At 37.0% G+C, this 27,173-nt stretch overlaps 3 protein-coding genes across 5 annotated transcripts in view; all 3 read left to right on the forward strand.

The window, feature by feature from the left end:
- Positions 1 to 3,924, forward strand: part of LOC144199896 (tumor necrosis factor receptor superfamily member 11B-like) — a 33,470-nt gene extending 29,546 nt beyond the window's left edge. For both annotated transcript variants that reach the window (XM_077721789.1, XM_077721787.1), the window contains exons 4-6: positions 1,227 to 1,436; positions 2,098 to 2,322; positions 3,000 to 3,924. In XM_077721789.1, coding sequence (XP_077577915.1) covers positions 1,227 to 1,436; positions 2,098 to 2,322; positions 3,000 to 3,394 — 830 coding nt within the window. In that variant the 3' untranslated portion in view covers positions 3,395 to 3,924. The remainder of the gene's footprint in view (positions 1 to 1,226; positions 1,437 to 2,097; positions 2,323 to 2,999) is intronic.
- Positions 3,925 to 5,416: 1,492 nt separating this feature from the next.
- LOC144199897 (uncharacterized) lies at positions 5,417 to 8,466 on the forward strand. Its single transcript, XM_077721790.1, has 5 exons — positions 5,417 to 6,162; positions 6,225 to 6,621; positions 7,101 to 7,280; positions 7,832 to 7,913; positions 8,005 to 8,466. The coding sequence occupies exons 1-5, from the start codon at positions 6,160 to 6,162 to the stop codon at positions 8,246 to 8,248; spliced, it is 906 nt and encodes a 301-aa protein (XP_077577916.1). The 5' UTR covers positions 5,417 to 6,159; the 3' UTR covers positions 8,249 to 8,466.
- An 859-nt stretch (positions 8,467 to 9,325) lies between these two features.
- The window catches only part of LOC144199177 (F-actin-uncapping protein LRRC16A-like), a 43,630-nt gene continuing 25,782 nt past the window's right edge, over positions 9,326 to 27,173 (forward strand). Inside the window, exons 1-8 of one of the 2 annotated variants that reach the window (XM_077720636.1) lie at positions 9,326 to 9,837; positions 14,832 to 14,929; positions 21,600 to 21,650; positions 24,618 to 24,677; positions 25,391 to 25,512; positions 26,543 to 26,640; positions 26,767 to 26,837; positions 27,051 to 27,124. In XM_077720636.1, coding sequence (XP_077576762.1) covers positions 9,798 to 9,837; positions 14,832 to 14,929; positions 21,600 to 21,650; positions 24,618 to 24,677; positions 25,391 to 25,512; positions 26,543 to 26,640; positions 26,767 to 26,837; positions 27,051 to 27,124 — 614 coding nt within the window. In that variant the 5' untranslated portion in view covers positions 9,326 to 9,797. The remainder of the gene's footprint in view (positions 9,838 to 14,831; positions 14,930 to 21,599; positions 21,651 to 24,617; positions 24,678 to 25,390; positions 25,513 to 26,542; positions 26,641 to 26,766; positions 26,838 to 27,050; positions 27,125 to 27,173) is intronic. The other variant, XM_077720637.1, reaches the window with a different exon arrangement.

A 27,173-nucleotide genomic window follows, 5' to 3' on the forward strand; every position in this document is an offset into this window, starting at 1 on the left:
GGTTGACTTTCTTCGAAACCGTAAAAGAGCAATATGAAGTCACTGAATCTATAATAAGAGTTTCTAAATCATTTGCTTTTTTATAAAGAGAATAGCATCTCTGTCATAAAAAGTATCAATGAACTGATTTAGTGCTTAAGTAAGTCAAGTTTTTCCCAACCAGTATGCCACACACACATTGCCCATGAGAGATTGTCATGAGTGGGAAGGAAATTACCCAATAGTTGGTCAGAAAATGATTAATGTATCTTTGTCTATTTATACTAGTGATCTATGCTTACGGGCAGAGAACTCAAATGCCTTGAAGGTACAGTAATTGACCTAGGAATCCAGTTTTTGTGACATTTTTAGTAAATGGTGTGCCACAAAACCTTTCAATGATTAATTAGACATTGTCCCCCGGCAAAGGCCTGTTAATCTGTCACAACAGTATAAATCATTTGTTTGGAGTATATTCCTTTTTATTCCTCTAGATTAGTGTTTGCCAACTTCTTTTTTTGAGCTGCAGCACACTTGTTGCATTGAAAAAATGTTGAGGCACACCACAAGCTGAAAATCTTCTAATTTGAAACTATGTGACCTATATTAACATTCATAAAGTCGTTCTTATCAAAGTTTTATTAACAGGAATTAAATTATCCCCAGCAAATGATTCCCAAGTCTATTTTTTCACACCGAGCTAAGGTCATCAAAGTTGATGTTCGCCGACCCCAAACATCATTCGGATCGACTGATGTTAAAATAATTAATGCAATGTTTTATAAACTTTAATTTTTGACTTTTTCTCCCAATATTACACAAAAAGTAATGTGTTTGCAGAGACGTTGCCAAAGTTGAGGCCCCTGAAACGAAAAAAAGTAAGGTAAAAACAGCAAATTGACATATATCTCATTACATTACAACTTTTTTTCTTCCCAATATTACTTCAACCACCTAACATTATGAAAATAGCCCTTTCTGCTCACACAGACTTAACATCGACAAAATTTCAGATATTAAGACATAGGCTTTATCATCATCAGTGAATCATCAAAAGCCTATTGTCATCATATACAGCTGCGTATGACGAAATTGATGGTGCCACGCTACAAAGTACAATGTGTGAATTTATATTTCAATTTTTGCCTCGTAATAGTTCCATTGTCGTCTTGGATTATTATGATGTATGACTACATGTAATTTGTAACACTGCTCTAGATGACTGTTTGGTGTCTTGCTGTTTACAGGTACACCAGTGAGTGACACCATATGTAAGCGATGTCCTCCTGGTCATTTCTCCAGCAGCCGCTCCTCCATAGAAACATGCCGACCCCACAGAAATTGCACAGATTTGGGTCTAAAGACCCTAAAGTGGGGAACGTCCAATTCGGACAGCATCTGCCAGGACCAAATGATGGCTGTCGATTGTGCCCTTCAGCACAATTTGTGTCACACAGGTGAGACATTTAGGGAAGTACTATACAGCTCATATGAGGTCTCACTGACGTAATTTGCTACAAACAGAATTGAATCGTTTCCCTTTCGCAGGTTTGGGGATTTTTGTTAGTCTTGTTCACTGACCAGATTGAGATTTAGACTTGCATGTTATCAGTTATCAACACATTCTGTCCTTTTTCGAGTCTATATCAAAGCATGCTCTTATTGTTTCCAAGTCGGTAGTTTCCATTTTCCCAGAAAAAAATAAATTACACGAGTATGCAATTTGTACTCGTCTACTGTGAGTGGGTGCAGTTAATGTAACAAAAAGCACAAACACTTTTTTTTGTGTTTCAACATTATTTTCTTCAGTAACAGAGTTTTCAATAAAAAAAAATCCTAAATGAATACATAAATACAATCATTTATTACATTATATTCATAGAATGTAGATTGCCTTTGTCTTTGTGAAATATAATGGTCCTGCATTGGGGAAAAGTCCCACACATTTTTAGTTCTTTATGGAATGCTGGAAAAGTATCAAAAAAACCAACATGATGAGGATAAATGTAACATATTCTTCTCAAGGAAAAACTCGATATCATGACGATGCAAAAATTCACAAAATAATGTTCTCGATTTCTAGGCCACTGACAAAAATGATTCCCTCCCTTGTTCCAGATGCGCTCCTATGTGAGGAGGCAGTTTTCCAGTCGCTGGGTTCTCTGCAACTGTCCTCTGTTCCCCTGGAGCGACTATTGGAGAGTCTTCCAGGTCGGAGGGTAGATGGCAAAAGCGTGGAGAAGCTGAAGAAGGCTTGTTCTCCACAGCAGCAAGTCATACAGCTCTTACGAATGTGGAGGCAGAAAAATAAGGACCAGGACAAGCTATATGGCATCATAAAAGGTATTCTATTTTTTTCGGTTTGTAAGACTTGTAATTTGTGCAAAATTAACAAGACATGCTACACTATTATTTTTTTTTATTTCAGTTAGAATTCAGTTCATATAAGCCCTAGACCTCGAAATAACAGACTTACATGTTTCACAATTTTCTATGAGTCAGCACTATGTTCAACCATAACAATGTCTATTTTACAAAAAAAGTTCACCCTTGCAGAATGATGACTTGAATGCTGTTGTTGGCAGTCCATTATTTCATATTTTTGAATTAAACTAAATGCTTTTACTGTCATTATACAAGAACTTTCATCACATAGTGGACAAATAGACGAATAAATAATCAATAAATAAGAAATTGTAGTCAAAGTGAGGTCAGAAAAGCAGAGCTGGCTTCTTCCGTCTGTAGTACAAGCGTTTTTTTAGGAGGAAGTGAGTTGGGAACTTCGATCTTGCGACTCTTAGGGTTTAGTTTTTTTGGGGGCGTGAAACTGGTTCTGACTGAAAAGCGCGTTGTGCAGTATTTGTTTTTATGTCAAGTCAGGCACACACAAAAAAAGAACCTAGACTTGGAAAGACTATTATTAGATTATTAGAACCTGTGACTGAGACGTAGACTTATAGACACATTGGACAAATGCTTCCATTTTTTTATTTTTATTGGTTTTTGTTTTCAATATTCAGGTGTGAACCACTGTGAGAAAAAAATCTCCCGATGCAACACGCTGAAAAATGTAACTTTCCTCGACCTCCTGGAGGTTGCCAACAACTTGCCGGGGGTAAAAGTTCACCGGGAAGATGTCTTGGCGCTAGTTGCAACTTGTCTGCCACAGCAGAACATCCTGAACCTTCTCCACTTATGGAAGATGGCTAACTTCGATTTGGATTTAATCAAAGGTCTTTCTCACAGTTTGAGGGTGCTGCGCAAGAAAGGGGCACCTCGTTACCTTCTTAAAGGTCTGAAGAAGATCAGCCGTATCATCGGTTCAACCTCCACACGCAAGACGTACGAAAAGATGTTTGTTAGCATGCTGCAGACTGATCTTTGTTTTAAAACTCTTAAACCCTTCAATGAATGAAAGCACGATTTCAGTTAGGGATGGGCATTTTACTTTAACTATAATGAAATATTCAAAAAAGATAACAAAGTCCTATATTATATTTCATTGAGAGATTGGTCAGCACGTCTGTTCCACCTCATTCACGACCCTAATGAGGACAAGCACGAGAATGTACAGTAGATGTAAATTGTCATTGAGAGTGAAAGTTAGTGTGTCAATATGAAAAGATCAGAATTTCATTACCTATCGCTTACCTTAGGTTAGGTTAGAACTTTATTTCATCCTGTATTCGGGAAATGGCTTGGTTACAGTAGAAAGACAGACAAAAGACACACAAGACATTGTAGACCTAGTTAAAAAACAAGTAAAACTTCTTCAAACACCATATAGTTAGCAGTGAATCAAAAGCTTTGTTTGCCAAAAATGCACCAGGGATTTTCTAATCTGCTTCATTTACTTCAATTCAAATATTTTTGTTAATAAATTAATTTACTCATCTTGTTATATGCCCATCCCCAGCTTTGATTCATAGTAAACATTATGGGGGAATAACACTGATAAAATTAGCAGACATACACAGAGAGGATTTATAACAGGCAAAACATTAGGTGTTCCTAAACAATGTATGGAATCCAATGCTGTATTTGTTATGTTATGAACATCAAATTTTCCATTTTTTGCCAGATTACTATCATCAGATGCAGGTGTATATTTGCATAGTAGGTCACATGATCCACGATAAAGCTTAATGTATGATTATAAGGAGGTGTCTATAATATTTCTTGTATTAATATAATGATACAAAACCAATTTAAGAGTGAATAATTAAGACAAGTACATTTGCCTACTTTCAGTCTTTTGTTTTATTATTTTTTTTATTTTTCTCAGCACACCATTATATAATTTTGGGAAAATATTTCATTGGGAATAGTTTGAATGTGTGAAAAGTAACATAGAATATATTTATAATGTAAATAATACTGTTTTATGGAAAGTGGGTAAATAGATTTGGTTTGTTGATTTTTCTTTTTTTCTCCATATTTAAGAGGAAGGATTTTGTTTTGAAATGAAATCCAGGAATGAGCTATTTACTGTATATCTTTTGTTTGTTGCTATTGTCTGCGACTGCTGGCAAGTGAAACGTATAATTGAATTTTATTTTGTAATTGTCAGCTTTATGAATGTACATTTGTGTTCTATTTAAAAAAAATGATTTTAAACTTTTCAGTTTACGTAAAGGCTTGTTTTCTTAGATTTTTAGTAAGAAATATTGGACTTAAAATGCTGCAATTTCTTGAAAGAATATATGTTTTGTATTTGTTTTTTTTTCATCATTTATAATATTGTGTACTTTATTGTATATATTGAATGGCTTTTGTTACACTTATTTCAAATGATTTGTAAAAATGCTCTGCTTCATAAAAGATAAGATCGCTGTACTATGAAGTTTCTTAAACAGCCAATAGGGAATGCAAACACCAATAAGTGTGTACAGATATAAATGGTGATTATGACGTTTATTTTGGGGAAATTATGACATAAAGTACATTGGTTTACCAGCATAGTCACACTACGCACAGATGAATCATCGGGCTGAGTCATTATTTAGTGTTTCTTACTAACATGCGAATCGGAAACCATAACGTCACGAGGAAAAATGATTTTCCAATGTAGTCTCATGTGAGTGGTCTGAATATGCCTATTCGCAATAATGCATGAACAAACAGTAGCTAAAAAAACCCCTCATATTAATGAATCATTGTAAATATTATTAGCAATAGAGCCCTTTCTAATACACAAAGCCAGAATGTGAGGCACAATATGCACATCGATTGATTAAAGTGAATCGGGAGAATGACAGCACATTGTCCGAACCTCTGAACCTTTTTTTTTTTAAACCAATTTAATGGTAAAAAAAATTTGAACTAACAATGGCAACATTTTTTGAATAGGCTCACATAAACAGTAGATCTGCAACAAACTAGGAAGACTGAATCTCAAATAGGTAAAATGCTTGGTGTAAAGAAATCAACTGTGGGACCAATTACTTGCAAATATAAATACCGGTATAGCAACCACAAAATAACTGGCACTAGCTGTTACAATACGCAGCAGAAGGAGCAACACCTTGGTGTCTCCGGAGATTCGGGGCTGGAAAAAAAGTACCGGGAGACGAGGCAACGCTTCTTACCAATCATTCCATCATGGGATAAGATGGAAGAGCTGTCGGCGCTTACCAGCAACGTAGTCGAGGGGCTCTACTCTGCTACTGTTGTCTTCAGCTCCACTGACTTGAGTCCGTATCCATTTTCGGTACCGCAACCAAAATGGGGCATTTCAAGTGGCAGCTGGTGGCGGTATCTCTGTCCAATCTTGCTCGTTTTTGTCTTTTTGCTGCTTTTTCTGCCTTAATGATTTGATTTGGTGATTCTTAATGATCCCATTTACTTTGATTTGCTTTGTACTTTCTGCTTTTGCTTTGTTGTTCTGCGGCCTTTGCGACTGTACTGTCTAACTTATAATGCCTTTTCTTGCTACTGTCACAATGAAATTCTCCGAATACGGGATGAATAAAGTTATCCAATCCAATCCTTTCCTGGCGAATAACCCTATTGTTCAAAAATGCATACTTCGGCATTAAAACACTTCCTAATTTTAGTATCATACGAGCAAAGAGAAGTTGTGTGACCTTTAGATAGAGTAATATTTTGACACGCTTCACGCAACAACTATATAAGTGAGTGAGGGAGGCCTTGTTCATTCTTGAGATACTCAACCTCAGCATGGTAAGTAGTCTACATGAACCGCAATGAATAATGACTTATGTTTGCATGATCTGTTTTATCAGATTTCACCAGTATCAGTCCTGCTGCTTCTGCTAAGCGGCCTTCACTGCCAGGAATTAGCGGCACGGTCCCCTCTAATGTACGAGCACCAAGATCCGTCCACGGGGGTGACCCTGACATGCGAGAGATGTCCCCCGGGCACGCGGATGTCAGCTCATTGCACATTCACCAAGCAAACGCAGTGCGTCCCGTGCAGAGACGAGCACTTTACCGACCTGTGGAACTATCTGCCCAAATGTTTGTACTGCAACAACCACTGCACGGGTAATAAGGTGGTGGAGACCGAGTGCAACCCGCACAGTAACAGAGTTTGTCGATGCAAGGAGGGTTATTACATGATTGGCGACTCCTGCAACAGACATTCGGAGTGCAAACCCGGACATGGCGTACTTAACAGAGGTAAACTTTTTATTCATGTCTACGATTTTGGCAAACTAGAGATGCTTTTTTATATTTTAAAGTACATATATAAGTTTATTTTTGTTATATTATATTTTTTTAAGTGTCAGAGCTGTTTTAAAATATAGATGAGTAGTTTATTTTGATTAATGATGTATTAATTTATTATATATTTGTTTTTTTATTTTGTTTGCATGCTTGTGTCTGTTATTAAAAATTATTTAATTATACTGCAGAGGTTCTGGGTTTGAATATTTGCTCATGTCGTCGTTTTATGATATTTCCATGCTCTCCCCACTATTGCGGGGTATCTCTGATTACTCCATCTTTATCATCATATTACCAAATGAACTCATTAAAGTTAACTGAAGACTCCAATTGGAAATGTGCACTAAAATTGACCTACAAGCACTTAAGGATGAAATCAGTTTTCTTGTCAATGTACTAATTTTATGTTTGTATATATATATGTTTTTTAGGTACATCCAAAAATGACACAATGTGTCAAAAGTGTCAAAGTGGCTTCTTTTCTACCTCCTACTCTGCAACAGAGGTGTGTGCTAAACACACAAAATGTGTTGATGAGCAGCGTGTGCTTCTTAATGGCACCGCAACCCAGGATACAACGTGTGGCCTCTGTGAGGAGCTTGCAAATGGAGGTAATATTTACACTGTATATGCAGCCAATATCATTTAATGGTGTGTTATGTGCTTTGACAAGTTCATAAATTTGACCCAGACCTTAATATTAACACTACAGTAGTTCAACTTTAAGATAATGCTTTTCACACAGCTCGTTGATAAACTAAAAAAGGCAAATCAACTACATACATATTCCTTGAAACATTAGAAAAATAGTTTCTTTGTCAAGGACAAACCATGCCAATTTTGCATCACACACTTCTACTATATTTTGCCCACAAATGACTGCTCAGCAAAGATAAAAATCTTGATAAAATTTGACTGACAACTTGGTTTTCGCTTAATCTCACATCAAAATAACTTGTGTGTACATGATTGAATTGTGGATATGTGAAATCATATCTGTGACTAAAAGAAAAATATATATCTTTTTTTTTTTTTTTTACCTTTTGCATTTTTGGATACGTCGACAAAATAAACCGAACTAAAAAAAAAGACATGTTTGGTGCAGATATCACAAATGAACCCGGATTCTTATTTTTATTCATGCTTTAACTTTCCTCTCCAGGGGAGCTTTTGAGGACCTTTCTGTCAAACTTCTTTAGTATGCAGACAAGGAGAGAAGTGAAATTAAAGAGATTTGTTAAGAGGTGAGTCCACACCAAAGTACATCGTATACTCATATCAGGTCTTTATGGTTAAAACATCACAACAATTTACAACCATTTTTTTTTCCAACAGAAATATAAAAATTTCAACGGGGACAAAGCACTTAAATTCATTTCAACAGGAGAACCGACACTATTGGCTAGATTTAATCAGGAAGTGGCTCCATCAGACCACAAGAGTGCAGCTGGAGAAACTGCCAGACATGCTGAGAGCTTCTCAACTCAGCGAAGCTGCAAATAACCTTCACACGAGACTCATAGAGATCCAAGGCCAAACATCTAACTGTACCTTAACACATTTATTCTCATTTAATTGAAGATTTTTAATTTTTAACCTTTTATTTGGCAAGTGACTGTTTGACAATTACAAAAGAATGTCAAGCATACAAAACTAGAGACATCACATTGTGGGCCATGCAGTATACTAAATGATAATATTGGGGCCTGCATGATCTGAAATATGATGTCCATGTATGTGGAGGGCGGGTCATTATAAGGTCACGTTATTTTTGTATTATTTATTCTTTTACGTATGTTGGCCGAGTAATACAGTACAATAAAGAAATTTAAAAACTTCACAATGACTAAACTCCTTCTCAATTTTAGGAACTGCATATTGCTGGATTAATAATAGTTTGAATACCTTGAGTTTAATGTTTAATCAAATAAATAACTCTTTTTATTACCATAATGATGAAAATCACTGGGAATATGATTTTTTGTCAGGAAAAATCAACCTAGTAACTATATGTAATGTGCATTTGTGGCGGATAAGAGAAGGAATTATACTTTTATTAATGTTAGTGGTACTAACCTGGTACTACGACATTTATCTCTAATGTATATTTATACCTGTATTCAATATTAGTTTGCTTTTTATAAAAAAACAGTTTTAAGTTCAATGCATCAACTATTGTGTGAAATCTATCTGAAGTAATTGGAATAATGTAGAAGAAATTTGGTATAATTTGAAAGCTCTGGACATGTCCTATAGAGCACAAAAGTAGTTAATGCGGTTGGATGCACTGGGTATGAGATATTTAGGTTCACAAATGTCCCGTACAGCGGACAAATTTGAACTACTGGTAGTCTGGAGGCTATAAAAGTGGAAATAATGACTGAGGTCAGAAATACATTGCGTGTACGTGACGTCACACCCCATTGAAAGCGGAGCAACCTGCAATTCACCCAATAACCACAGGATGTCTCTCTCTCCTTTCTCTACCTTTTAAAGTTGTCCATAAAGAAATTTTGTTGTTGTTTTTTTCTTTTGGTAAGATGCTTTGGAAACCATGAGTTTTGCTAAACTACATTCCTTTTAATTTAAAAAAAATCATTTGACAAAAAGGGGAAAGCTGCTTCTGCTAAATCACTTCATCAGGTTCTCCGTGTTGTAAAACGATTCCAACGCTCGTTATTATCCGAGTGACACCAGCACAACCACCGCCCCCTTTTGCCACGCCACTATCGGCCCCAGTCTGTCGCATCACGAGCCTGGGAGGGGCTCAGACAGCCTGCTCTCCACCATTGGCTGCCCCGGAACAACCACCGACAGCTTTACGGTAGGGTCACGGCGAGGGAGGATGTTCTCCCGTTGTATCCCTTGGAAGAAGCGCTCCTCCATCGGATCTCGGTGATCCTCCGGCTCACGTCATTCTAAGGTGTCTTTCCTCACAACACGATGCTCCCCGCTGATTCACACCGACCCATTGTCCCGACACTCCGGGCGGAGATGAGCATGTAATCGCCCGGAGGAACACCGGCCAGGCAGGCGGCAGTGTGGCACCACCTGACACTTCTTTTGCTTCGACTTCAACGGGAAAATCTCAGCGTCGTGTATAGTTTGGATACTTAAGTGTGCGCAATATGAGTGAAGACGCGTCTGAGGTGCCCAAAGAGCTAATGGGTGAGTAAAGATCGTTTCTTAGTCATGGCCATGTGTTCAAGCCTCTTGTCAGACCCACGCGTGTATGTGAGCATGTGTACTATACACTCGTCGACGCGAACGTGGTATGGTGGTGTGTGTTGTTCCCTGCAACACTGTACAGCCCCTCATTGTGTCAGATGGTGGCAGACAATAGTGCGATTGTGTCAGATGTGAAGCACTGCTGCTTTAACTCTGTAAAAGTACTGTTTAGGATCCTTTTGCTTGTCAAATTTAGAATCATTGACACACCATTGATTTTGACTGCAAATGGACAGCACAATCTATGCCAATCAACTAAATTGTTTGCTTATTTGCACTTTTTTTTTACATGCTCAAAAAGTGCAGGTTTGTTTTCAAGCTTTTTTTTGATGGAAGGGTACTTTTCAGAACAAAATAAGAACCTGAGATCTAAATTGATTACATGTAGGGTGTCTATGGAGATCAAAATCTGCCAAAAGAAACAAACAAGTTGAAACAGTTATATACAGGTGTTTTTTTGTGCACATACAAGTAATTTCTGTGGAAACGCCGTGGATGTCATGAATGTGTGCAAAAGGAAGTGCCAAAATATCAAACAGTTAAAAGAGTGATTGCTCAACCAATTAGAAAGGTAGAAGACGGTAAGACTCCATTGCCAGTTTGGCTCAATAGAAGAATTGTGAATGACTTAATGCTCATTTTTTATTTTGCCTCATTAAATTATATTTATACGGGCAGTAACTCCCAATTATTTCACAAAGCACATAAAAAACCTTCTTGATATAGTTCCTGTACCTTATACAAATTGATAGATCCCAAGTTGAATGTCTTCTCTATTGTGATCCTGTAATTTTGCTGAGTCTGCAAATCTAATCTTGTTTTCAAACGCACAATGAATTTCCTTTACTTGAGGAGAAGCCAATATTAAAGGACTGCTTACTCATGACACGCCCCTAAATCAACATGGAACTGTGATCAGATAGCTCCTATTTCCTTTCAGTCTGAGTAGATTCTGCAAAACATATCTTATAGCTCACCACTTGCCTTTAATTTACATTTGACAAATTTAAAAATAGACTTTATGCTGTAGTTCCTTATCAAAGGAGCTGGTGTTAAAATGAAGGTCTGTGGGCCATACTTGGCTAAGCACCACACTTGATGTGGCTTCTAGTAGGCAGGCAGTAAATATCTGCTATGCCGTTATGTTTGTACAAGCCCTATTCATTTAACTGGCAACCATCGATAACATAATGATCGCTCCAACCTAACCACAGAATTAAACAACATCATCTCATTTTCTTAACCACTTTATTCTCATTAGGGTCACGGGGGGTGCTGGAGCTCATCCGAGCTGACTTCGGGCCAGAGGCAGGGGACACCCTGAATTGTCGGCCAGCCAATCGCAGGGCACAAGGGGACAAACAACCATTCATGCTCACACTCATAACTAGAAGCAATTTAGAGTGTCCAATCAACCAGTCTACCATGCATATCTTTGCAATGTGGGAGGAAACCGGAGTACCTGGAGAAAACCCACGCAGGCCCGGGGAGAACATGCAAACTCCACACAAGTGGACCGAGCTGCATTTGAACCCAGGTCCCCCACTGCGAGACCGACGTGCTAGCCACTCAGCCGTCGGGCACACCCAATCAAACAACATTTCCATGTAATTATGGGATGATGAGAGTATAATTTGTGTATGTATATATATGTTTCCAAGCTGTGTTTTGTCATTGCAAATGTAGCACTACAGTGACTAGTCATTGTCACTCAGCATGAAATAAGTGTTGTCAGTTTATCAAGACTGTCTGCCTAGCACTTTTGAAACCCGTGAGACTCGTCCTGTGAAGCTGCTATTCCCATCTGGCCTGTTTATACTGTTTTACTGGACATTCAGCCCCTTCCCTCTGGTCGTGCTGCTGTGTGTTTAACTGTCTTTGTTTGACCAAGCAGTCAGTATTTGACACCTCTGTGCAATCTTGAGCAAGCACAAGCACTTTCCTTTGCATCTATGGACAAAAACTTTTTGCCTTTAATGAGATACGTGGTTTGAGGGAAACAGTACTTTATTCAAAATGACTTATTTGGCAATATTAAGTCATTTTGTGCGTTGTATGCATTCTATGAAGCTGGATGAGGGAATAATGTAAACTGCTCTCAGTGTGCCTCACTTTGTAATTGAGCACATTGAGGACTCTGTCATGATCACATGTCATGTGAGGTGTTGTGTGTGGATGATGGCCATTGTTTGGAATACTCACTGGTGCCAGTGATTCAGCATCATGCAGAATTTCCATCACCATCTCTGTACAACTTAAACTACTTATTGTTTAACTTTGCATTCCCATCTAAAATTGCGAACTGCAGGATGCATGAAGATCTCAAGGCAATAATATGCATAGCATTGTAGGGTATAGAATTTTTAGCATGTTTACACAAACACCCATTGGACCTCTTCCACTAATAAATCTTCCTATTAAAATGGAATGTATAGTTATCAGTAAATTAATTCATTACACCTCCTGTTAACTTTCTTGACGGGTTAGATAGACGGGTTACGGTTATGGATATTATTATTCTTTAGTTTATTTTTATTTATTTTTTCCTATAAAAACAAAAAGTCAAAAATCATAGTAAACCCATCACACTAGTTAGAGCTGAGTTCTGAAATAATTTAGTTTGACTTTCCAACGCTAACATTGGGTTATTTAAAGCCAATCATAGGAAATTTGACTTGTGTATAGCTATATATGGCAGTCCGTCAATTCCTTACTCTTCCCGTTTACATTCTTGTATTCAACTAAAGAAGAGGGTGAATGCAGGTGGATTATTCTTATGGATTTTGTTGCTAGTGTTTATTGTTTCGTGATGGAGCGAAAACAAAAAGTGGTAAATCATACCAAACATCAATTAATTTGAATGAGAAAATGTTGGTCTGCAATGATTCTAGCTGAACTTCCCAAAGCTGTCAGCTGGAGCCGATAAGAGCTGACTTTGAACGAGAGGATTGGTGCAGATTCGTGTGTATATTGCACGACTTTAGTTTTTTTTTTGTAGTAATTGGAATTACTAAAACTTTCCATAACTACTTGGTTTATTTAAAACCAGACTGCGCAGTTGAAAAAAGTTCACCGTGCTTCATAGATGGCGTTACAGATAAGATATTCGTTAAATGCTTCAATATGCAGTCACTAAGTTAAATGCCCAAGCTGCCATTGAAAGTTGTGCAGAGGAGTCTCATTGTTTGTGTAAACTCATCATTCATGGATGACTCAATTTTAAGGGACTTCAAGAGCTATAGTAAAACCAAATGGTCACAAAAAGAAATTTGGCACTCTACCCCAATCATAACCCTGCCTTTTCATTGTAGTTTGTGCCCTAATCTGGAATGCTATAATGTACTATGTCATGGTTAACTCCTATGTTGTCATTTATACATTTTGCCACTAAACACATCAGTCTTTACTGATTGAAATCAATACAAAGGAAATGAAAAGGATATGCAAATGAATGTGATGATTGGAGTAAAGTACACCAATTTGTATGTGCCAGCACTATTTAAACAACAGTCAATTTAAGCTTGAGGTTCATTTGCCAATCAGTGGCATTAGTGCACACAGTGTAACTTAATCTACTGGGTAGCTTGCTGGTAAAATTAGCACTGTGGTTGCAGAGGAAATTATTCAGAAATGAAAATGAAAGAAAACAGTTTGGTTATGCTCCAGCTCATTAAAATATTCAAGGTCTCATGTTGCATAGAGAGACATAAATACCACACAAAAAAATTGGGCTCCTCTCAGCTACATGAACAGTTTTAAGCATGCTCCTTAATTGTTTGTTTCCTTTTGATCCAAAAAAGCCTGTAGGCAAGGATACATATACTGCGACAGATGTGCTCAAGTAGATTTTCCTTTAGAATGGTTGAGTGGGAGTGTGAAGAGCGTTGAGAGGCAGCTGACCCAATTCTGCTCTCTAGGACAGCATGCCAACTTTGGAGCTTCGCCTTGTTGTGAACGATCTATCTAAAGGGGACCATATGTTTGTTTCCTTCCCATCTTTACTCATCTATACAACTTCTGAATGTAACTTGATGTTGCAATTAATTTTGGATTCCTACAGAAGAACGTCATATCCATAACCCATCTAATTTTGTTGCAATTCCAGATAGAGGAACACATCTAGTAGTAACATACTATGGAAACTGTGAGGTAGAACACAATCCAACTCTAGGGAAATGTTACACCTTCAAATGTCAACATTTTAATAATGTTTTCCCCTTAAATATCCCAGTGAACCCCATTTATCCCTGAGAAATGTTGTCTAGTGAGAGATACTGTCTCATTTTCTTAACCAAGTAATCCTCACTAGGGTAGGGGACGGTGCTGGAGCCTATCCCAGCTGACTTCGGGCCAGAGGTGGGGGACACCTTGGATTGGTGGCCAGCCAATCCCAGGGCACAAGGAGACAAACAACCATTCACATTCACACTCACTCTCATATCTAGAGGCAATGTAGAGTGTCCAATAGGCCTATCATGCATGCCTTTGGTATGTGGGAGGAAACCGGACTACCTGGAGAAAACCCACACAGGCCCGGGGAGAACATCCAAACTACACACAGGTGGACCGACCTGGATTTGAACCCAGGTCTCCCACTGTGAGGCCGACGCGTTAACCACTCTTTCACCAAGATAATGTTATGAGGGGAAAAAAACAGTAAACTGCTGTGTAGTAAAAATTTACATGAAAACCTTGAGGAAACACCATCAAATTTAATGAGGCGGTGATAAGTGGGCATATGTCTAGAAGATCAGACACATTGAGACTAAAATAATCCAAACAGAAGCTTGTTATATCCACAAAAGCATCCACATTATTGCAGGAGTTCTGGCTGAGGTTTGCATTTTGTAGAGTGATAATATAACTGCCAACATTTTTTTCCTGTTCAAATATATGTTAGTCATTACTCCAAATCTGTGTTCTCTTGTGTGTAGAGGGTGTGAGGGATGCGATTGGGAGGAAGGTGAAGCTCTCGCTGAGAAAAAAAGTCAAGCTGGAGATCAAAGGAGACAAGACAGAGAACCGAGTGTTGGTGAGTCAACCCCTGCTGTTTTCCCGCATACACAAAATATAACTGTCTGCTTTCTTGTCTGTGTTTACGAAATATACTAATGTTCTTTTTCTTTGAACGGTATTCCCAGTATTACATTCACACCCAAAATAGTCTTTAATGTGGGAATAAATTGTTATTGTTTTCTAATCTTAAAAAAAAGGATGTAATAAAAAACTTAACATACCACAGAGGGACTCAAACTTTATGCTATCATAATTATATCGTAGGAAACGCAGAATAGAAAGTCAACGGGCCTGACAAAACGGCAGCTATCTTGTAAGTAAGGATTTCTCTGGCGGGCTAACTGGAGTGATATACTACAATTAAATACTTTTAAATCACTAAATTCTTGATGGATTTATTAATGGTTTCTTTTAGAACAAATCCTATTTACATGGTTGTGACTCAGGCTGGACGATCAGCCAAGCACATTTACTTTCTTTACCATCTACCTTAGGTCTGTAATGTGAAACAAGCACTAGTTTATTTTGCGCAAATGCCTTTAATGAAACTACAAATGGGAAAAGATCAGCTTATATCGTTGCTTGTTGACTGTCAGCATATTAACATGGGAAACAAATGCAGTACTTACTAGTGTTTAACTTGTAGTAAGTACATTTGATTATTGTTTTACCAACATGATTATAATGTGTGGTTTATGTGCATTCATGAAATAACATGTACCCATTTTAATTTAGGAAATATGTATGTTTGATTTTTGCAAACACCTGGTTTCCCATATTCAACAAGGTTAAGAACCACTTGTTTAGTGTTACCAAGTTAAAATAAGAATAACATAAAAACTATCTTATAAAAGCAAAAATATTTCTTTATGTATTATTTAAAAGTGTGAATTTGTGCGTGCAACTCTTTTTTTTTTTAATGAAAATATTCAATCAACCCCTCCCTAGACATAAAACCTGTGTTTAATAAGTTATTGTCTCACTGTTACAAACCACATTGATCAAATAGGGACACATGGAGAGAAACGATGAGCTTCACTTTCAAATTTCCTGCCTGCAATAAATGATCTGGCAGGTTTGCGATGTTTGGAGCTGTGGCAGGCAATGGATTTTTGTCGGGGGGAGGAAGACATTTGTGATTCATGTACTGAACATATTAACTGAAGAGGCAGTGCGTCTTAAGGATAATAAAGAAACATGGTCAATGAAGTCTTAATAGTCAGTAATAGAAAACTATGTATCATGAAATCCTCCTCGTATTGTGTGGGAGAGCATGAAACAAAAGCGGAACAAAGCAAAGACATAGGAATTTCTGTGGGAATTTTCAGTGGACTGTTTGTGGCAGAGAGGAGGAGAGCAACTTGGTGACGACACTGTTTGACTGCACTGAACAAACAAACAATGGCCAGTTGTTGCTATAGATAAACTTATTCTGGAAAATGGGAGAAAAGGGAGGCATAAAGATCTGTGAATTTGAACATAGACGATTGATGGTATGTATTATGTTTTCTTAAGTTGACTTTGTGTCACATTGTGTCCAACTGTGTCACAAATTCGTTAAATTAGAATTGACAAACAGTGGGAGAATGGTCTAAATGTACAACAAAATCACATCATGTTACAATATATATATATCTATATATACCGGTAATACTTTGACATACGAGTGCCCCGACATACGAGGAATTTGCGATACGAGTAAAATTTCTGAGCTTCCGATTGGTGGCCCGCTTAGCACAATCTTGATGTTCTTTCAAGGAGCTTCAGAAGGTCTAGTCAAGTAAAAATAATTTTCCAATAGTTTTGAATGAGTCAACTTCACTTTCTTGATCTGTATAATTCACACCTCTCTGACTGCTTGGTCGCAAAGAGATTTTATAGAGGTTTATATTTGCAGTCTTTGTGTTGTAACAATTTATCACACAACACATGTTAACCTTTATTCAATACCCAACGACAATTGTTCTGATAAAAACAATCGTATTGCTTGGGAATGAACCAAGAAACTAAGATGCTGGCCCCCACAACAATGATACCTGTCCGCTTCTTTCTTTACAAACAGAAGCTACTATATGGACATGTGGTCGACAAGGGTATACATAAAAAAATCTCATGGTTGGTTTAGAGTATATCAATTGCTGCAATTGAATTAGGTTTTTAGGTCATAGCCACAGTCAGCATTGATTGACCATAATGACTTTGGTGCTCTGTGACGGTTGCCACACACGTAAGCAATTTGTTTACTAAATTGTGTGTGTGCCTGGTATGAACCTACAAAGTTCACTTGAAATAAAAGATGCTTGATTTTTTGAACAGATGAAAAGTTGGTGTCTTAAGTTTACTTACTCTTGTAAAGAACAATTTCCTGGGTCGCTTGGAATTCCCATTGAGAAGTTGTTTACTAACATGTGCCTATAACATTGCACTATTCGCATTGCCAGTCTACCATCGCTGTAAAATAGATTGGAATTTACTATACTGAACTGAACTTTCAGAGACTAATTGTCAGAGAAAATGAGTTCTGATAAAGGTGCTCTAAAGTAATTTTGATGATTTGTTTTTTAGCCAATTGGTTTTCCATTTCAGCAAAGACCGTTACAACAATGCCACATTTCCTGGATCCCACAAGGAATTAAACAACAGGTTGACGTTATTTAAACTACCGAAGAATTATGTAATTCGCTTTGAATGTACGGCCCTTATTTAGGGGTTGTTATTTTTCTGAAGGATTGAGATTAGTCATTGAACTTTGGTTGTTCAGTTTAGTCTTCGTTTAGTGTTTTACAGAGATAGCTATACTAATGTGTGTTATTGGTGGTTGCTGATGTTATCTGCCTACCCCAGAGGGAAACCCATGTTGTGCTGCCCACATCAAAAAGAAATTCCCTCCCTCCTTTCCTTTCTTTTTTACTCATGAGGGCTTGTCATTCTTCCTTTGACACATTTCCCAACTGTCTCCTTAAAAAGCATTGTGTGAGCAAACTGAAATGTACTCCTCTGCATTTATTGGGGGGGTTAGTGCTATAAATAAATACTAGATTGCTTTCTTGCAGTTTATCTTGACCATCACTTTTCTTTTATTATTTTACTTAAAAAACTTAGCAGGCAGAACTATTTCACACACAGACCAACCCCCATACAGCATCTGGTTGGTATGCAGATGAATGATTGTGATAGTTCCTTATCATTGGAACCAAAACACACACAGCGTTTTAACAATACTCCCTACAGGCTAATTCTTTTCTAAATTGGTGTTCCTTTATCTGTTCTATTATCATCCGGTGTTGTGAAACATTGATTTTCAAGGTTGGATAGCCCACCTGGATTTTTGGAAGTAATGGTATTATGCAGGGGATGTGAAAAACTATTCTCATTTAGTACGGCATCATTCAAGGCCAGACAATAGTTTTTATTTCACTTTATAAAAAGTGGAATAATCATGAATAGTTATTTGGGCCGATGTGTACAATCAGTGAAGTGCTGAAGTTTCGATGGTCTAAATGGAACTAAATGCATTTTTTCAGTGCTGGGCTGAAATACATTTTTTACAGAAATAATTGTGCTATGATTAAATGTGATGACGTAAAGATACTACAAACTCTTCTGCCATCCACCCGAGTTTATCTGAATTCACATCAAACTGTGACAGCGTATCGGGCAGCAAAAGAGAACAGGTTGTGTACTGCTTTCAGAATATGGATGTCCGAACAAGCAGAATAGCCAATACAACTTCTGGTGGATGTTGAGCTTGGGGTGAGCTCGGGAAGTTAAGAAAAAAGGAACTTGCCTCTGTAGTTCCTGCACCAATATCAGCACTACGACAGGACATTATAATGTGATGTTCATGGAGGTGGAAACACATTGAGATTCATGGGGAAGACTTGGCACCGTAGTTTCATGCGTGACTCGGTGTCAATTGAAATACAGTTTGTGTTCACAAATTTGTGTCCAACCCTCACTGAATTGTTACTATAGAAACCTATTGTGTGCATCCTGAAGTGTGGACAGTTTGAGATAATGAAGGCATATTGGTGCTGTCAATGGAGCGCAGACACAGAGAGTCTGTTATATGTTATTGTTTCTTTAGTGGGATTCCAGATTTTTCATTCATATTCATATTTTCACTATTCAACTAGGAAGCTAACTCCTAAAACGCACAACCGATGCAGCAAATACAATTTCCTTTTTTTCATTACACTTTGTTCAATATTCTCTGATCAAGTGTTGATCCGTCTTTTTTGAAAAAAATATGGACCAAGTGTATTTTCTGCTCCCTCAATGTCCAACCCATCAAGTCTCCCAGTTCAGCGTGCAAAAAACGGGAATAGATTGGCAGCAATATCTATTCTTTCGAAGTAAAAGTTAATGAAAATATGCCTCTGATTATTCACTCAATGTGCTTGCTACGTAGTGTTTGTAAAGTGAATTGTCATGATTTTTAAAGTAGTAGCACGTGTGCCATTTAAAAAAAAAAAAACATAACAAAAACAACGATTGACAATTGGATAGGTTGGATAGGATGTTTTGGAGCAAAGACTCAAAGAGTGACATACATAACCACTGGCTCACATTGTTAATAATAAATAAAATCAGTGAAATGGTGGATGTGCTGGTTTTCCAGACATAATCCAATACTGCAAATACAAATCTGCTTTCTTGTGTGGGGCTGAAGGCGGTTTAGTGACCAGTGTGGAATCATCTTCTCTAGAGGAGGCCTCAAAACCCTCTCTCAAGACAAATCAGGGAGTTGTTGGAATGGTTGTGCGTGTTATGCTGTTGTCCACTTGAAGGCAGATGGACTAAGCTCTGTGCTGGGAATGTGCCGAGAAGCAGTCATGCATCATGGATTAGGATGGGAGGAGGAGTCTGCGCTGAAGGGAAACTTGCTTTTATGTTTTTCTTCATCATCTGAGATGAAGATTTTCCTCTTTTTAGACATGTTCATTCGGGTCTCAAGAGGGTAGAGCTAAGCATATATTATTTTGCATTATGACCGACCGAGCCAGTTCACCAGTCTCTATACAGTTTTTCATGTGGGAATGAGTGAAAATTGATACTATACTCCTACTACCAGTGAAGTCCCATTTAAGTCAAAGAAGTCAATGTAATGTAAAAGTGTACTTCAGATTTCTCACATTTGTAACACCAGCATTTTACTTGGATATTTGATCTTCCGGATATCGCTAGTATTATTGTGAAAACATTATAATAGGACTACTTTTTATCATCTTTGTCTTGGTTAACTCTTCCATGGTAGATGTGAATATATATAAATGTAAAAATCATGAAAATAGTTATAAAGTTTGCCTATGACTACAGCGGTTATAAATGCTCTATTACATTTTATGTGATCATATAACATGACGACCTACTATTATGTTCGCTCAATTAGGCAGGCCAATGAAACAAGGCATATACTTAATTGGATAAATGGAGGTAACAGGACTTACTACGATTGAAGCTGTCCACATATTTTACCGCTTTTTTTTAAAGCTAAACATTCGTCACGCATCACGTGTGCACATTATGATTGCAAGTCCACTGTACACTTCCTATTAAGTGCTTGGCTGAAATGTTTGGGTGTATCCATGCCAAATAACTTAATAATAAAGTTGACATCATTGTTATTACTCATGCTTTCAAAATGAGTGTAGTCCTGTGTACGTATATAGAAACATTTTCGTAACGTCTGATGTCATTGTACTCTGATATTTCAAAATATTTAACAACACAAAAAGTTTTGCAGCAGAATGATATTGCACAGCCTTACTGTATGCCCTGATAAGATGTCTGCCCAGTCCCTGACATGCGTAAATCTGCTTTCTTGTCTTCTTTTGTATTCTCTTTATGTATATAAGTGTAATGTAAAAGATGCTAAAGAGCTGTAATGAAAATTATGTTGGCCTGTTTAATCTTCGAGGCTGTCCAAGACACTCTGAATCTTTAATTAGAGGGGAGGGGGTAAGGTTAAACTTCTAAACACTGGATTTGTCGAGAACAAAATTGCTTCTGGGCACGTGAGCTCGCTCTTTACGACAATGTAATTTATTTAAAGGTCATCTTGGACTATCCTTTTGTTTTGAAAATGAAATATTTTGAAGGAGATAAAATCATTGAAACTCAGTTTGGCTTTGAACATTTAAGATATATGTGGTTTGTCTGATTGTTCTACAAATACAGTATTTGGAATACAGTATTTCAAAGATCATTTATTTCATGGATGCCGATATTGTTTTAGATCAGATTGTCACCAATTGTTACAGTATACAAAATTCTAGAACAACAACACAACATAATTCCCTTTTTTCAAGTCTTCCTTATAACTAGTCCCTGCCATGCTCTGACAACATGTCAGTAGCATACAATGACTTTTCAGGAATCTTAAGTGTATGTTTCATTTATATCTGCTCATTCTCATGTGTCCTGTGTAGTCTGAACCAAAATCAATAAAATGTGAATGAGCTCAACCATTATTTAAATAAGCTTAAAGGATATCAGGTTTTTATGTGTTTTCTTCACTTTTTTCCTGTCACATGCATTTTTGTCCTGATGAGTCAACAGAAGTGTGTCATATGTCTTATGTGTCACTTCCTTTTCAGTGTGTCTGCTCCGTGTGTTTACTGCTAAAGAACATATATTTACAAAAACAGATTCATAATGTTCCCCCTCTATTCTCTTTCTCTAAGGCTCTTGCGTCCCACCGAATATACCTCCTGACTGCACGTATTCCCACCAAGGTAAGAGAGCAAAGTTGTTTTTGCAATTAAATCTTAAAAAAGAATATGGATGGAAATGTACCGAAGGAATTTGATTCACCTCTTTTTTGTGTGAATCTGCTAATGTTTCTTTTCTACATGCCTTTGCCAACCATAATGACACGAGTGTAGAATAGCTGTTGTTGTTGTTGTTGTTTTGGGTTTGTTTTCAGTAAGCCGTACCAAATAGTACTTTTCCACCATAAGAATGCATCTGCTCAACGTAGTTTATCAGAGGACAAGGACAAAAAAATGACATTGCGATTTGTTTTTTGTAGCAGCAATACTTATTCATGCATGCTTGAATCCTACGTTTTCCTCATTTTAACTTGATTTCAAAGATGTTCAATCCAATGGCAGGGGATATCATTCAGAAAACATCCTCAAAATTAAATTTAGTTGGTGATTATCCAAATTGGAAATCTAAAATTCCACTTGTCATACACAATCATCACACCAAGAATCCAGTCACACACAAATGAAAGCTTCTGTTATCCCAAAAATATTTGTATTTTTATTTGTTTATTGCTCATTTGCTACTTTGATTATGACTAAAGGGAATACTTAACTGAATAACCTCATATAGTCCTGTTATATGTTCATTTATATCAACACAAAGCTTTAGGGACTGATTTATAGATAGCACTAAAAATGCTGTTCAGTGTAGGTGGTCCATAGACTTCCACATTTTTCCCCTTTTAGTGCAACTGTTCTTTTCTCTGTTCTTTCCGTGAAAAATGTTGATTTGAGCGACAAATTTGCTTTCTGAGCAACTCAATCAGAAACGCTTAAAAGAGTGGAATCCACATCCGAGGCAATACCTTTACTCTTTTCAGCCTTTCATTCAGATGTTCATCCTCTCCACTATTTCCTCAATCCAGAGTACTTCTCTCTCTCATTTCTCTTTCCACTGACTAGTGTGCCAAAGATCAGCAAGGATCATTTCTGAACAGTATTATCCACTAAAGAAGGGTGTCTGACTGCAGCTGGAGTTCATGATTCATTCCAGTTTCCATTGTGTAGATTTACCTACCTTCTGCTGCAATATTTAGCTCTGATGAAAGCGCAATCAACTTCGTTTTATGCAAACGTGTGGGTATTTTTCTACAAATGTGCTCATGTTGCATTCAAAACCCATCAAATATCTGCTTCTGTGTCGAAGGTAGACTTATGATTCAGATGTTAAGCATTGGCATAATGATTTAAAATGAGCTTAGGGCTACTATATTTCTTGGTGCATTGATTTATTTGGAAATGGGAAATCAATATTAGTGGACTCCAATGAAAATTAATTTTTACCACCATTGTCAAATGGCCATTTTTTAAAATGTGCATATAATTTTCCTCTTAACAACAAAAGATCAGGATTAACAGTGTCCTGCTCATTAGTTTGTGTGCAAGACCTTAAAATGTTGTTAAACCGAAACCTTCCATTCACTTTCCATAGTATTCCCATGTCCATGAATACCTCATTTGGCTCTCTTACACTCTCAATGGGTCTTCTCTTTGTGTACATCTCAGATTCTTCAACCATGTGACCTCCCAAACAGGCACACACATTATTCCATCCATATTTAAGGCATTTTATCTTTGTCTTTTGTCTTATATATATTTCAAACTATTGTATTTATATATAAATAATTACATAATATTATTTTAATGTTTGCCTTATCTATCTAAACATGAACCACTGTTCATCATAATTGATTCTACAGATCTGTTTGGGTACATAAGTGACATGTGGTCATTAGACAAATGAGTGAGCCCTGCAAACACTAATGCATTCTGTCACCTCTCAGTGGGATGTTTTTTTTCTCCCCTTAGTTTTTTTTTGTCAGCATGTCCCTGTAACATTGGCTGAAAATCAGTTTTGATACCTTGACAACAATATTTACCATATATGTGAACATTCCCTAAATAGCTTAGATAGTAAACTGTTCACATACACTGTTGAAACATGCCTATTGTAAATGTTTTCACAATAAGCTGATAGTATTTTTGTGTGCGTAATGTACAAAGCATCTATTTATCTGCTGGCTTCTCCTGTGCCTGGAATTATATTTGATCATACATTAATCCCTCAAATATTGCGTTTATTGCCTATTATCTTTTTTTAAATTACTTTATAAGTGGAGAAATGACATAAAAATGCACACTTTGATGTATTGTAACTTATAAAATCTTAGCATATGGCTTTTAATGAATATTAGAAAATATGAATTGCTTAAGGCTCTTTCTGTCAAGAATGTTCCTGACCTCTGCTGTAGACAAAACACCGATGAGAAGCACATACCTTGCAAAAACACACACACATGCAGAGTCAGACAGCAAACAGTCTGCATATTGTCTCTCCTCTCTCATCTGTGAGCCAATACTCAGAGAGTCAACTCCCACCTGAATTATCTGCTCCCGCTTCCTGGCCTGCCTTCAGGCAGTGTGTGTGTGGAAGATGCAAGTGCGGGAACGTTGCCTACTTACAGTAATCTAAACAGTCTCAGGCATTTTTATTAGCACACAGATTCTCCCACCATCACTTGGGAGCTCATTTTTGCTTTGTCCATTCATGGTAAGCAGGAGCAGACAAGAGATGAGCTGTTCATTTTTGTTGTTTTGTAATTTTTGAACTATTTTGAATGTGATACTTCTGTTGTATATGGCACGTAACATGTTTTTTTTTTTAATTTACCAAATACATTTTATTTCACAGCTAAAATAGTGAGTAAGAAAAGAAAGAAAGGACTGTTTGAACCTATTAATTATGTATAAGACTTTTATATACATTTTTAGACCGTCATTCACTGTCAAGGCTTGTCATTAGGAACAATTACAATCACGGAAGTCCAAAGTGTCAATTGTCACACAACCTTTGAATGCATTACTTACTTTCTTCTGTTGTATCTCACCCTTCTATCTTTTTCTTGTGTGTCTGTATGTGTGTATTTTTTTTAGGTGGAACACTGCTTTAACTTTCTGGAGATCCAGGGCATTGCATGTAACAAGCCAACACAGGTACAGAACGGATCATCTCAAGTACAAGTACACATGAGATAAATCAAATTGTGTAGTCATTTACTCTGTCAACAAACCATCCCACTGCTTACATAAAACCTGCTGACACATTTGCTTGGAATTACCACTGCTACAACCACAAGGGCCATACAGGGAAGGCTTGTCACTGGAATGTGTGCTGAAGTGGTCAATGTTTACACTAAAGGTACAGGTTTACATGAGAGAACCTTGTATCAGTAATATAATATTATTCATAGCACTGAAGCACCAAAATCCTCTTTCCACAAATAGAGAGCTTGACAATTTGGCTTCAGTTGAGCTGTCAGGTTGATCTTCTTTATAACAATATAATCTGCTACTTTATTAAATTAATGCTGCTCAACCTTTTGAATCACTCACGTTGTCACTCCCCCTACTATGATATTCCGCGTTTGATACTAATGTCTCAGGATTATGCTAATATTTGCATTTGAGGTGGCAGGTGTCCAGGATGATTTGTATAATTAAACTGCAATACTGGGGTGGTTAACCCATGTTGGAAAAAGTCATTAAATCTATATTTTTATTTTAACTGTTTGATTTATGGACACAGTTGATCCCAATAGAAAGGAATACTCAGTTTAAATCGACATAGAATTTACTGTATGTGTACAACAATAAATTCTTTTCTATTCGCTGTCTTTTAAAAAAAAACATTCATATTTTCTTTGCAGCTTTTTATAGAGTATGAGCGAGGTGCCTTCTCATTGAAGTTACTTTCCACTGATGAGGTCAATGACGTTGTTGCTCAGATCGGCAACTGTCTCCTCAAAATATGTCCAGGTCTTCCACCCAGGTGAGGTTAATCACTGTGACAAATTTCACAAATTATTTGGGGGGAAAAAAACATACTCATTGCATTTTCTTTTTCAAAATCATACATAGTGAGTTGTGTTCCATCAATATAATTCCTTTGCACCTTTAATTAATCGTTTGAGTATGAGGAGTTTGTCAAATGAATTGTTTTCTATGGCCTTGTGAAAAGAGCAATTGCTACTTTGTAATGGAAATTGACCGACTTCATGCTCTCTCTGTATTGCAAGTTCACATAGTGCAAACATTAACTTATATTTGATAGTGGGGCGTGACTATTTGTGGCATTATTAAAGACCTCTGAAGTCTGAATCCTTCCATGGCAGACAACCCCCATGCACAAATGACTTGCACTTGAGTAAAGCCACATCAGAGTAACCTAAATTTATCTCCCCTTGTGGAGACATAAAATGTAAATTACACATATCATCCATTAACTTTCTTGTCCCTATTGATTTATGGGATGACAGGTCAATGTTTAGGGTTTATCACACAGATAGACCAGATTTAATTGCAAAGCTTATGGGTTCCTATCACACTTGGTTTGGCAAAGCGCGAGTGATTACCCGTGAGTAGGTTTTTACAAACATGTGGTGACAGAAAAAAACTGTAATACCACAATCTCGTTTTTTTTTTTACCTAGGTCTACAATGTCTTCTCTGTCTGTGCCTGCTACTGTTTTGCTACTGAAACCAAGGAAATAAAGTTATAATCTTACCTAATCTTAAACCAAAATTGGTGAATACATTGTATACATAGTAAATGAAACATTTTAATCGTACCATTTTGGAGACAATGGAAATTTAAGTTGTGTAATATTAGGATAGCATCTTCTTGCACAAATGTATTCCTTAAATTTCCTTTCAAAATTCCTCACTGTTCAATATTCAGCATACAGAAGTCACTCATATGTACTGGGTACCAATAGTTTAGACTCTGTATACATTGATTATTGAAGAAAGTGAGTCCATACAGGCCTTATTGAACCACACCTTAATTCTTTCTTATGCCAGTAAAGTGATGAAAAAGCTCACAATGGATCCTGCAGAAAGACTTACCTCGCTGCAAATGTTGTGGGAGAACAACAAACCTGCTGACCCAGGACCATGTGGTGGGTGATGTCACATTAAATATGTTTTACTGATGAAAATGACTGCAAAAACAGTTATGTCTTCCGCTTTGTCGTTGTTTATTAAATGGTCTCTTTGTGTGCTGTTTTCATGCTCTTGTGCGCCAGGTGGCTTTTCCCAGATGTATAGGTGTGTTTGTGATTGGCTGTCACTACCATACAGAGAAGAAGTTCAGTGGGTCAGTATTTTTAAAATTTTAGTTCATAATATTGATAACTAATATGATGTTGAAAGTAATTTAAATGTATTTGCTGTGGTTCTCACATCTATCATCAAGGAAACCACTTGATAACTATGGAATCTGAATTCATAGATGATTGGAAATTAAAAAAAAATATATGTATATATATATAATTACATATATCGTATTTTTTTTACATATTTTTTCAAGGATGTGGACACCATCTATTTGACGCAAGACACAAGAGAGCTTAACTTACAGGACTTCAGCCATTTAGAGAACAGGTTCAAAAATCTGTCCAAGCCGCTAAAATTTGAGCTCAGAAAGGTGTGT

Source organism: Stigmatopora nigra, chromosome 7, assembly GCF_051989575.1.
Source record: "Stigmatopora nigra isolate UIUO_SnigA chromosome 7, RoL_Snig_1.1, whole genome shotgun sequence".
NCBI classification, from domain to species: Eukaryota; Metazoa; Chordata; class Actinopteri; order Syngnathiformes; family Syngnathidae; genus Stigmatopora; species Stigmatopora nigra.

Excerpts from the sequence above, each read along its gene's own strand:
- LOC144199897 (XM_077721790.1), top strand. Across the intron at positions 6,622-7,100 it reads ACATGGCGTACTTAACAGAG|GTACATCCAAAAATGACACA; the intron begins GTAAACTTTTTA and ends TATGTTTTTTAG. Across the intron at positions 7,281-7,831 it reads TGAGGAGCTTGCAAATGGAG|GGGAGCTTTTGAGGACCTTT; the intron begins GTAATATTTACA and ends TTTCCTCTCCAG.